Source organism: Callospermophilus lateralis, chromosome 3, assembly GCF_048772815.1.
Source record: "Callospermophilus lateralis isolate mCalLat2 chromosome 3, mCalLat2.hap1, whole genome shotgun sequence".
NCBI classification, from domain to species: domain Eukaryota; kingdom Metazoa; phylum Chordata; class Mammalia; order Rodentia; family Sciuridae; genus Callospermophilus; species Callospermophilus lateralis.
Window position 1 is genome coordinate 59,730,498 of NC_135307.1, and position 13,157 is coordinate 59,743,654.

At 33.7% G+C, this 13,157-nt stretch overlaps 1 protein-coding gene across 1 annotated transcript in view; it reads right to left on the minus strand.

The window, feature by feature from the left end:
- The window catches only part of Map4k5 (mitogen-activated protein kinase kinase kinase kinase 5), a 113,279-nt gene that overhangs the window by 39,340 nt on the left and 60,782 nt on the right, over positions 1 to 13,157 (minus strand). Inside the window, exons 13-14 of the mRNA XM_076850272.2 lie at positions 7,576 to 7,654; positions 175 to 233 (exon numbers count right to left, since the gene is read on the minus strand). Of these exons, the coding sequence (XP_076706387.1) occupies positions 175 to 233; positions 7,576 to 7,654 (138 nt within the window). The remainder of the gene's footprint in view (positions 1 to 174; positions 234 to 7,575; positions 7,655 to 13,157) is intronic.

Sequence of the window (13,157 nt, forward strand, 5' to 3'; positions counted from 1 at the left end):
GTGTGAGGCACTAGGTTTGATCCTCAACACTACATATAAATAAATAAAAAATAAAGGTACATCAACAACTAAAAAATATTTTTAAAAAATGCTTAAAAGAGGATATGATTCTGTTTCTTATACTATGTCTAACTGAAATAAGTTTTCTTAAAATTTAAAAGTTATCATTCTTACCATTTCATCCCGTGCTTCTGTTTCTTTTCTCAGAGGAGGTTCAAATTGTAATTTGTCAACTGCAAAATATATACGAGATATTTATAAACTCGATCTCTTAAGGGTTAATCTTGGAGATGAAAGTTTGTGTCCTGGTAGAAGGGGAATGGAAAATATAACACACACACACACACACACACACACACACATTTTTAACTACAGTCTTACCAAAAGAGTGTAATAACCTAATGTCTTCCTGATATGTCTGTTTAATTTTTTAAAAAATATTTTTAGTTATAAATGGACACATACCTTTGTTTATTTATTGTTATGTGGTTCTGGGGAATGAACTCAGTGCCTCACATGTGCTAGGCAAGTGCTCTACCACTGAGCTACAACCCCAGCCCCTCTGTTTAATTCTGATTGAAAATTTTAAAACTTCATTAGAAGTAGATGACCAAAGAACAAATGGCTTCTGTTAAATATTATAATGTTCAGGAATCCAATACATTTTACTGTGTATTTTATTTGGCCTGGTCAGATTGATTTCAGAATTATTTGAAATATTCAGTGAGTAACTACTTTTATATGAAATATTCCCAAACAGGGAAAAGGATGGTTTATTACTTACTCATAAAGTATACAGAATTTTAAGATTCTAAAATCCAATGTAACTAAAAGGCCAATAAAGTTTTTTTTCAACATTCATACTTGCATTAGAGATGCAAGTTTCCTGAATACAATCTTAGCAAACAAAATGTCCTGAAAAAGCACTTTCAAATAGGATCTAGAATTTATCCCCAAAAATAAGATTTGTAGAAAGCAATAAAAAGTACATAATTCATTAAATAAAAAGTACATAATTCATTACATAAGCAAAACCAGTATATAATAAATTTTTTTGTAAAAAAAGATCAGAATAAAAACAGTATCTACTTTAAAAAACAATCTAAAAGAAAAAGACCTTGGTCATTAATCACTCACTTAACATGATTTTAAAACATTTTAATTCAAGAATTACTATTATAATTCATAAAGAACCATTTAGTCTTTTGAGACAGAGATGAGCTAAAGGATTTTTCTTTTGGTCATAACTGGCAAGAAGAGAGAGAGTGATGGATCAATGACCTTGACATTCCAGTAGAAACATTAAACAAATGTGAGAGTAAGCTCAAAGGAATAGAGATTTGGAGCATAGTGGGAATTCATGTATCAGAGCTCATGCCAGGGCCCAGGTCAGGAGTGAAGAGTGCATTGAAGTACATGAAGATGAAGATCCACGATAAAAGGTATAAATATGGAAATAAAATATCACTTTTCATAATAAGTTAAAAGACTACAAAAATTCCTAGAAAAAATGAATTTCATCATTTAAAGATACAGTAAAAACATTAACTACATCCCAATAGACAAGTATCAGTAAAAATGAGATTTCATTTAAATAATTATTTAAGAAGTTTTAACATGTAATAAAAGGTATCCTTAAAAAATCCTTTTTACTGGCTTAAAATTATTATAGCCATAACTTACAAACAGAATGCTGGAGCCTCCAATTTTTGTTCTGTGTGGTAGACTGGACATATACTTTTTAAAAAAGAAAACCCTGGTAGTGCCTTTGGGTGTGTCTTTGGCCCATGACAAAGGTGGGGAGGCTTTCTAGTATATATCCTCATTTATCTCTAAAAGATGATCCAGTTCTGGCTATAATTAAAACTGACTGTTATGCTATAAACTACTACACATGTAGCATAAATATGTGTGTATGTGTGTGTGTGTGTGTGTGTGTGTGTGTGTATACAAATTATATGAAACAACTGTTTTGGGGCAGTGGATGACAGATATTACAGGGATGTGTTTCTTGAGAGAAGGTGAATATATTGTGGTAAAATCCACAGCCCAACTTTGGCTTTTTGCCTGGGGACACTTCCTAAAGTAGTGTTATAAGAAGGTGGAGTCCAAAGAGTAAGTCTCACTGGAAGAACTTGGGGGTATGATTTGAAGGGCAGAGTACTAAAAATAAGAAAGCTGAACTCTAGAAATCTGCAAAGAGTTTTCTTTAAATCTGTGACTGAATACTAAGAGCAAAGCAAGCTAAGCAAAGTATGTTAGAAAACAGCTAAGAGGACCATAAAGCAGAGATGTACCAGGAGAGATAACCAAGTTTCCACTCAGAGGAAGATCTTGCTGAATACTCTAGAAAAACAGTCAGCAAGCCTTGAAAGGATCAAGCTGACCTAGTTAATTCATTCTTTTAAAGGAAGAGGGCAACACCCTTTACAATTAATAGAAACAGATCCAGAGATGATACAGATGTTGAAATAAGTAGATAAGGTCTGAAAACTGCTATTATAAATATGTTCAAGGATTTAAGAGAAAACATGAACACAAGTGAGCAGATAATCTTAGTAGAGAAATAGAAATTATGTACATACATTGTATGTGTGTGTCAAGTCTAGATTTGAAAAATATCACATCTAAAAAAAAACTCACCAGAGGAACTTAACAGTGGACTGAACACTACAGAGGAAAAGATCAATGACCTTGAAGTCAAGGCAACAGAAATTACAGAGAACAAAGAAATCCCCCTTATGTGCAGATATGAGGGGCAGAGAGAGAGAACAAGCCTTGGTGCCTTATGAAACAAGTGAATTAACTATGCAGCTAGAGTCCTGGAAGTAGATGAGAGATTTGGGTAGAAATTTTGAAGAGTAGCCAAATATTTTCCAAATTCATAAAAAATTTCAACCCATAGATCTAAGAAACTGAACTCTAAGTAGAATCAATACACACACACAAAATGCATTAAATGGATCGCAGTCAAATTATTAAGAAACAAACAAAAATCATAAAAATTTCAACTGTAGTACCTTACATATACATATATATTTTAAAAATCAGGCTCCTCTGCCATCTTATAGCCTGAGAAGGTGTACTGGGAACAGGACTTCTGAAAGTCACCTGTGTCTGGGAGGCTGTGTTGCGAGGCCATTTTTGCTAGCTATATGCCCAGGATGAAACCGATACTGGCTGGACAAGAGATAAACTTATGTATACGACAGTAAAAAGCAGTAAAGGACCCAGTGATTCCTGAAAGTAAATTGAACAAAACCAGGGTAATCTGGGGGAAGGTAACTTGTGTCCACGGAAACATGGCATGATTTGTGTCATGTTCCCAATCAAGCTTCCTACTCAGGCCACTGCACAGAATCAATGTAAAGCTGTACTCTTCAAGGATTTAAACCAATGAAAAGTAAATAAATAAAAGTGGATTTGTTTTTAAAAAATCTGAATTGATATCGTGGATTGGGTTGTAACCTGCAGTTTATAAAGTGGTGACATAGAATATATCAGTGTATTATACTTGAGGTAATTTTTCATAGTTTTTTTCAGTAAACAAAAATTTTATTTGATAATCATATCCTATTTTTAGGATGGATAAAGCTTGTCCAAAAGCCTAAATTTTGGGCTGAGGTTGTGGCTCAGTGTTACACCCGCCTAAGCATGTGCGAGGCCCTGGGTTTGATCCTCAGCACCAAACAAAAATAAACAAATAAAATAAAGGTATTGTGTCCAACTACAACTAAAAAAAAAAAAAAAAAAAAAAAAAAAAAGCCTCAACTTTAAGATTGGTAAAAACAAAATAAAAGACATTGTTTAGTGTGCTTCCTACCTAGGAAATGTCTCTCTCTAGGGTTGGAAAAACTCAGTCACTATAGTTATCTAGAGAGATTTGTAAGACAGTACATCTTATGATTTTCTCACTCTCACTCCATGAGTAACATAAAAAGGACCCATGGAATTTTCAAATTTAAGTTAGATAAACTTTCCAAAATTCTCAGACTTTCTCAGCCTAAAGTGTTTTGATTTTTCCTTTGTGAATTACAGTGAGGTCAATTCCCCTGGAACCCATTAACTCAATAACCAAAACCTCAGTATCCAATACATTTGAGAATCCTGATTCTGACTATTTTCTGCATTTATTACAGGATAATAGCTGGATGTCATTCAGCATACACAGTTTAAAACAAACACAGCCAAAAAGGATTTTCTCTGAGACAAACTTTATATGATTTAAAATTCAGAGCTGTTCTGGAAACTGCCTTCCAACCTCAGTACGTAGAATCTAGCCAGATGTTTTAAGTAATGAACACAGTGGTAAAACTGGGTGTTGATCTCTGTATTTACAGTTCTCAATTATAGAGAAATACACCCATCTTAGATCACTGAAAAACTGTCCCACAGGACACCTCAAACTGGAAATGACAAAGAGTCCTTCAGAAGCAAACAAAAAGAAGACAGCTTCCATGCAAGATTGCTGCTTCAAGCTGATGACTACATTGAGTGGAGCATCTGGCCCAGGACCATAAACAAGAGCACTGGAGCCACTGACTCTCACATGTTGAATCTGTACATTACCATATATAACTTCTTTTCTTAGCTACATGTCCTTCCTTTCAATAATTGAAGGTTTTGGATTATTGTCAGACACTTGCTACTCTTACACTTGATACCTGTAGAGTCTATATTAACATCACTCTTTTTAGCCTTAGTTCATGGTATGAGTCCAACACTTGGCTGAAATTTATTCACGAATCAGCTAAAACCATACATTTTAAAGCCACTATGGGGTTTGTATGTGATCACTTTCCTCCCATCTTCCTTTGGTGCCAATGCCTTGTGATCAGTTCCCTATACAGTTGGATTCAACCATGGATTGACTTTTTAAATGACAAATTCTTAAAATTAGATAATTTGGCTAATTTCTGGTCCAGACTGAGAAAGTACTTTCTTTATTCTCCCTATTATAGGAGTCAATAAACCTGACTCTGTTGTATTATACATTTGTCCCTTGTGGTTTTAGACTGATTAGGCTAGGTGCACAATAATTATTTATACACTACAAAGAATGTTTATAGTAGTAGTAGTAATAGTCCAGAACTATAAACAAACCAAATGCCAATCAACAGAAGAATGGATAAATTGTGGTATAATTATACAATGAATATTATTCTACAGTGAAAACAATAAACTACTGCTATACACACATGATTCCTATAGACATTATGTTGAACAAAAGAAACTAAGCACAAAGAGGTACATATGTGAGTCCAGTTGTTTGGTGGTCAAGATTAGTTAAAAAGCAACCTATGGTAACAGAGATTGGAATGTTGATTAGCCTGGATATAGGGAGTGGGGAAGTATAGAACAGAAGGGTAATGACTGTAAAGGAGCATGAAAGACCCTTTTGAGATTCAGATAATGCTTTTCAGCTGGGTGGCAGTTACATGGGGTATTAACATATTTAAAATTTCACCATGTAGTATACTTAAGATATGAACATTTTTCTCCACATACATTACACAGTTCAAATTAAAAAATTGAAATAAAAACAGATTAGAACTAACTAGGTATGTATAATACTTATCAAATAAGCAAAAGCAAACTTATAGAGCATTTCTGCTAGAAACAGAATACAACCTGTAAAAATTTACAAACAAATTATCAATAAAATGACCGACTCTACCTTCTGTGGTCTGAAAGACACAGAGCTTACTCTGAGGATATTAGGTCTCTAGACACTCATCTAGAAATAGCTTCAACTTATCTCTGAAAAAAAAGCCTATTTTCATGAAGACAATATTATGAAGATGTCAATTTTCCCAAAGTTAATACAAACATTTAATAAGATATCAGAAAATACACTGATGTTTTAAACTAGATTAGTTGATTCTTTAGTTTATGTGTAAAAAAAAAATAGCCAAATATCATAATAAAAGACAACAGCAACAAGGGGTGTGTGTATGTGCATGATATGGTGTGGTGGGGAGGGGCAGGGAGTATGAGGAGGAATAGCATCAAGAGATTGATCCCAAGTATGATGCTGGCACATGAATAGATATATTAATGCGACAGAATAGTATTTCCAGGAAAAGTCCTAACAGTCCTATTATATGTTTGAAAATTTAGTTTATAATAAAGATAATATGTTGAATACATGAGGAGAAATATTGAAATTTTTAATAAATAGCACTGAGACAAATGAGTGAGAAAAAGAATAAAGTTAAATCTAAACTATGCCTTCAACCAAATACTATATACCAAAGATTTAAATATTTTTAAAAAATGAAACTAAAAGAAGAAACCATAGGAAAATTCTTTTGTAACCCTGGAATTAAGAAGGCCTAACTAAATATGACACAAAACCCAAAGACTACAAAATAAGTTAGATTACATTAATGAAATATTATATAGCTGCATAAAATAAATAATGCTTTATAAAGGAATATCAAGTTTGCCACTTTTCTACTGGGTATGTATCTGAAGTCCACAGGGCTCACTTCAGATTGTATAACAACATAAGAAAGCAATCTGGGCACTAACCAAGACAAGTCTTGAAATTACTGCCTCAACTATAAAAAGTCCTGATTAAAACAAATGATATGGGAAGGGAATTCTAATGCTCCCATGACCTTGATTCCTAAACCCACATTTAAAAAGCTAGAGATATTTGTGTTCAAAAAAAACTCAGACATAAACAAACAAATACTCCTCTGTATTAATTCTAATTAGACCACATATTTAATAAATTGTCTTTATCCATTATAAATTACAATTCCATACTTATATGTCTTATTTTATATCTTAAACTACTTTAAATTTTTGGAAACAAGTACACATTTAAGTCAATAAATTCATATCTAAAAATTTCTCTCCAATTTGTTGTTCTAAATGAATGCAGTTAAAAATGAAAAACATTGATACAAAATATTTAATCTATCAATGATTAACTTATTAAATACAAAAATCAATCTTTCCTTTTAAGTATTTTTTAGAAAAGATTCCTCTTCAGGCTAATCTGACTAAAAAATATTGAAAACACCACCAATGCCCAAGAGGGAACTAACTACAATAAATCAAGTAATAAAATGTTATGTAACCATTAGATATAATAGCCATAAAGGTTGGGCTAATGTATGGAAAATACTTTTATATTAAGCAAAATTTTATGTGTAGTATAAATTCAGGCTTATATATATAAAGTATACATATACAAAACATGTAATGTATATAAAATGTATACATGAAGAAATGTGAAGAAAAGCTGGCAAAACATTAATTATGGTTTGGCTCTGGGTGATGTGATTATATGCAATGTTAATTTTGTAATTTTTCTTCTTGTAAATTTCCTGCAATGGGCATGATTATCTTCATAATTAGAAAATAAAAACTTTAAAAATTGTAAATGAACACAATTTCACCAAAGGCAGAAAAACAATATCTATTTTAGAGGAATTGTGATATGTTAAAGTATGTAGTTTCAATTAATAAAAAATTGAGATTTTTATTAATGCATGAAAAATACAAGAATACCCAGCTCAACCCTCCAAAACCACCAATGGAAAATGTATACCAAACACATACAATTTATTTCTGAAGCTGTCCGTTCAGCTCTGGCATTCCTGTTTGTAGATCTAATGGTATGACGAATGATTGCATGGGGCTGCAAATATAAGCATAATATACACACTTTAAAAAATTTTAATGATAAAGTTAAAAGGTCAAACTTTTAACTTTTAATTAAGTGATCACTTATTGACAAATATGATTATCTACTAATAAATTATAGGACAAACATAAAACAAACACAATGAACTCTAAAGCACTTTAAAGTTTATTCACTTATTACACGTTTATACTATGTAAAATACTAAAGGGATTCAGAGAAAATCAGACACAAATCTTGTCCTTAAGAGTTTATAATCTAGGAAGACAAGACATATAGACATTTACAAAAAGAAAATGTAAATGCTATTTCTTAAGAAAATAAATAGGTTACTATTAAAGCCCACAAAAAGAAGAAATGACTTCCATACTGAACTAAAGGAGTACAGAACTTCTGCATGAAAGAGCTGTAATCTGATCTGGGACCTCCTACAAGAAGGCACTAGATATGCAGCAATGTGGGAGAAGCATTAGGCCACAGAAAGAGTATGAACCAAGTGACACAAGAAAGAAAAGGAAACTGCAGTGTTTACAGGGGCTAGGGGCTGATTATTATTTGGTTGCAGTGAAGATCAGGTTAAGAGATGACAAAGCTGGAAAGACACACAGGGGATAAGCCAGATTTATAAAAGGATCTGAATGACAGGTGAGGGCTCTCAAACTTATTTTCTTAGCAAAAGGATTTTTTAAAAAGATTTTACAGAAGGGAGTGGCATCATCAAAATCAGCTTTAAGGGTAATCCAATAAGTGTGTAAGAAAGTATGGAGGGGAGAAGCGTTGGATACAAGATTAAGAATATTATAGCAAGGCCAATAAAAAACTTACTACTTTTATCTTTTTGCATAAACTGTTGCTCCATTGAAGCTATGCCTACAACTCAACCCCTATCTACCAAATTTCTGACAACTCAATCCTATTCATTCATGGCTCTTAAAGTGGTTTGTATATTTTTGTTTTTTTCCCATTCTGCTTCAAGACGAAGAAGACCGATAGTCAAACCAAGATATTTCAAAAGCTGTGGTGAATCCATGGTTCTGAATTGAACATCCCTGTGTACTTCAATGCACTCTTCACTCCTGACATCACAACTGGGCCCTGGCATGAGTACTGATGCATGAATTCCCAATATACTCGAAATCTCTGATCCCTTAAGCTTACTCTCTAACTTACTCTCATTAAACTTGTTTAATGTACCCATTGGAATATCAAGGTCATTGATCCACAACTCTCTCAATATCTATCAGCATTTTGCCTATCTTTACTTGTCTCCCTATTCAGTTTATATCTGATGATCCCAAATTTCTAGCAATCTCTTGACAATATTCTAAATTCCCTTTGGCCTTCAATATATGACAGAGCAAAAGGCCAACCCTGGATGAACTCCACTAGTGATCTTTGTGATTCCATCTGGGATATCACAAACACTGCTGGGGGAAAATCACAGAGAACACTAAAAACCCATCTTATTTGAGTCTTCAACTTTGCCCATATACACTTGTCTAGTCATTTAACCAACCCACCACCCATTCTCCTCAGTTATACTTTTAAACCTTCTCTACACTCTTCAAACCTACCTATTTTCCTTAAAACTTTCCTTGTCACTTACTTCAGAGAAAATAGAAATCACGAGTTATACTACCAGTCAACCTCTCTAAGGCAAGAGAAATGTTTCCTTATCTAAGATTCAGTCCTTCATCATATTCTTGATTCCTTACTGGAGGCTTTGACTATTCATCTTGCTTTTGTTGCGACTTTACTCTTTCTCAGATTCTTTCATATGCATTTAATCATGTTTAAGAAGCCCCCCACAACACAACTGATCAGTAAATCTAGCCCTCTCCAACTCATTCTCCTTCAGCTACTGCTTTCACTCATTCCTTCACAACTAAATCTTATAAATTACTATACTAACCTTTCAAGATTTTCCAAGCTAGTTACCTTCCATTATTTGCAAATTATACTGTAAAAGTGATCAAACACTACATCTAAACCCAAAGACTACCTTAACCTAACTTCTAGGCAGATGATCATTGAAACTCTCCTTCTTTCAGTGTTCCTTATCAATCTGTTTTAAAAATTTTATAAATTTTTAAAATTTATAAATGACAGCGGAATACATTACAATTCAGATTACACACATAGAGCACATTTTTTCATATCTCTGGTTGTATACAAAGTATATTCGTGTCTTCATACATGTACTTTGAATAATGATGACCATCACATTCCACCATCATTTCTAGCCCCATGCCCCCTCGCTTCCCCTCCCACCCCTCTGCCCTATCTAGAGTTCATCTATTCCTCCCATGTTCCCCCTCCCTACCCCACTATGAATCAGCCTCCTATATCAGAGAAAACATTTGGCATTTGGTGTTTTGGGATTGGCTAACTTCACTTAGCATTATCTCCTCCAACTCTATCCATTTACCTGCAAATGCCATAATTTTATTCTCTTTTAGTGCTGAGTAATATTCCGTTGTGTATAAATGCCAATTTTTTTTTTTTATCCATGCATCTACTGAAGGGCATCTAGGTTGGTTCCATAGTTTAGCTATTGTGAATTGTACTGAATAAACATTGATGTGGCTGTGTCCCTGTAGTATGCTGTTTTTAAGTCCTTTGGGTATAGACTGAGGAGAGGGATTGGGTCAAATGGTAGTTCCATACCCAGTGTTCCAAGCAATCTCCAAACTGCTTTCCATATTGGCTGCACCAATTTGCAGTTCCACCAAGTGTAGGAGTGCACCCTTTCCCCCACATCCTTACCAACACTTACTGTGGTTTGTATTCATAATAGCTGCCATTCTGACTGGAGTGAGATGACATCTTAGAGCAGTTTTGATTTGCATTTCTCTAATTGCTAGCAATGATGAACATTTTTTCATATATTTGTTGACTGACTGTATATCATCTTCTGAGAAGTGTCTGTTCAGGGCCTTGGCCCATTTACTGATTGGGTTATTTGTTTTCTTGGTGCTTAGCTTTTTGAGTTCTTTATGTACCCTAGAGACTAGTGCTCTATCTGACGTGTGAGGGGTAAAGATTTGCTCTCAAGATGCAGGCTCTCTATTCACTTCACAAATTGTTTCTTTTGCTGAGAAGAAACTTTTTAGTTTGAATCCATCCCATTTATTGATTCTTGATTTTAATTCTTGTACCACAGGAGTCTTATTAAGGAATTTGGGCCTAATCCCACATGATGAAAATTAGGGCCTACTTTTTCTTCTATTAGACGCAGGGTCTCTGGTTTTTTCCTAGGTCCTTGATCCATTTTGAGTTTTGTGCATGGTGAGAGATAGGGGTTTAATTTCATTTTGTTGCATATGGATTTCCAGTTTCCCCAGTACCATTTGTTGAAGAGGCTATCTTTTCTCCAATACATGTTTTTGGCACTTTTGCCTAATATAAGATAATTGTAATTTTGTGGGTCAGTCTCTGTGTCCTCTATTCTGTACCACTGGTGTGCCAGTCTGTTTTGGTGCCAATACCATGCTGTTTTTGTTACTATTGCTCTACAGTATAGTTTATGGTCTGGTATAGTGATGCTACCCTGCTTCACTCTTCCTGCTAAGGACTGCTTTAGCTATTCTGGGTCTCTAATTTTTCCAGATAAATTTCATGACTGCTTTTTCTATTTCTATGAGAAATGCCATTGGGATTTTGATCAGAATTGCATTAAACCTGTACAGTGTTTTTGGTAGTATGGTTTATTTGATAATATTAATTCTGCCTCTCCAAGAGCAAGGCAGATCTTTCCATTTCCTAAGGTCTTCTTTAATTTCGTTCTTTAGAGTTCTATAGTTTTCAATGTATAGATCTTTCACCTCTTTAGTTGATTCTCAAGTATTTTTTTTTTTGAGGCTATTGTAAATGGGGTAGTTTTCCTCGTTTCTCTTTCTGAGGATTTGTCACTGATATACAGAAAGAAATGCCTTTGATTTATGGGTGCTGGTTTTATATCCTGCTACTTTGCTAAATTCGTTTACTAGTTCTATAAGTTTGCTGATAGAATTTTTTGAGTCTTCTAGGGATAGAATCATATCATCAGCAAACAGTGCTAATTTGAGTTCTTCTTTTCCTATCTGTATCCCTTGAATTTCTTTCATCTATCTAATTGCTTTGGCCGGTGTTTCAAGAACTATGTTGAACAGAACTGGTTAAAGAGGGCATCTGTGTCTTCTTCCAGTTTTTAGAGGGAATGCCTTCAATTTTTCTCCATTACAATGATGTTGGCCTGAGGCTTAGCATAGATAGCCTTTATGATATTGAGATATATTCCTGTTATCCCTAATTTTTCTAGTGTTTTGGACATTTAGAGGTGCTGTATTATGTCAAATGCTTTTTCTGCATCTACTGAGATATCATATGATTCTTATCTTTAAGTCTATTGATGTGATGAATTACACTTATTGATTTCCATACCCTGAACTACCCTTGCATCCCTGGGATGAATCCCACTTGATTGTGGTGCACTCTATTTTTGATATGTTTTTATATTCGATTTGCCAGAATTTTATTGACAATTTTTGCATCTATGTTCATTAGAGATATGGGTATGAAGTTTTCTTTTTTTGATGTGTCTTTGTCTGGTTTTGAAATCAGGGTGATGTTGGCCTCATAGAATGAGTTTGGAAGTGCTGCCTCTTTTTCTATTTCCTGAAATAAATTGAAGAATATTGGTATTCTTCTTTAAAGGTCTTGTAGAACTTGGCTGTGTATCCATCTGGTCCTGGGCTTTTCTTGGGTGGTAGGCTTCTGATGGTGTCTTCTATTTCACCGCTTGAAATTGATCTGTTTAAACTGTGTATATGATCCTGATTCCATTTGGGCAAATCATATGACTCTAGAAATTTGTAGATTCCTTCGATATTTTCTATTTTATTGGAGTACAAGTTTTCAAAATAATTTCTAATTATATTCTGTATTTCTGTAGTGTCTGTTGTGATATTTCCTTTTTTAATCACAGATGTTAGTAATTTGAGTTTTCTCTCTCCTTCTCTTCATTAGCATGACCAAGGGTCTGTCAATTTTATTTATTTTTTCAAAGAACCAATTTTTTGTTCTGTCAATTTTTCCCATCATTTCTTTTGTTTCAATTTTATTTCAGCTCTGATTTTAATTATTTCCTGTCTTCTACTGCTTTTGATGTAGATTTGTTGTTCTTTTTTCTAGGGCTTTGGGATGTAAGATTAAGTCATTTATTTATTATTCTGCTAGTCTATGTCATTTGATGAGTTTAGGGCATTAACATTCAGGGTTATTATTAAGACATGATTTGTATTGGCAGCCATTTTTGTTTTTCTTCTTTTAAGGAATAACTCCATGCAATGAACTTTCCTCTTAGAACTGCTTTCATAGTGTCCCAGAGATTTTGATATGTTGTATCTGTGTTCTCATTCACTTCTAAATTTTTTTAAAATCTCCTCCTTGATGTCTTCTGCAACCCACTGTTCATTCAGTAGCATATTATTTAGTCTCCAGGTGTTGGAATGGTTTTTAT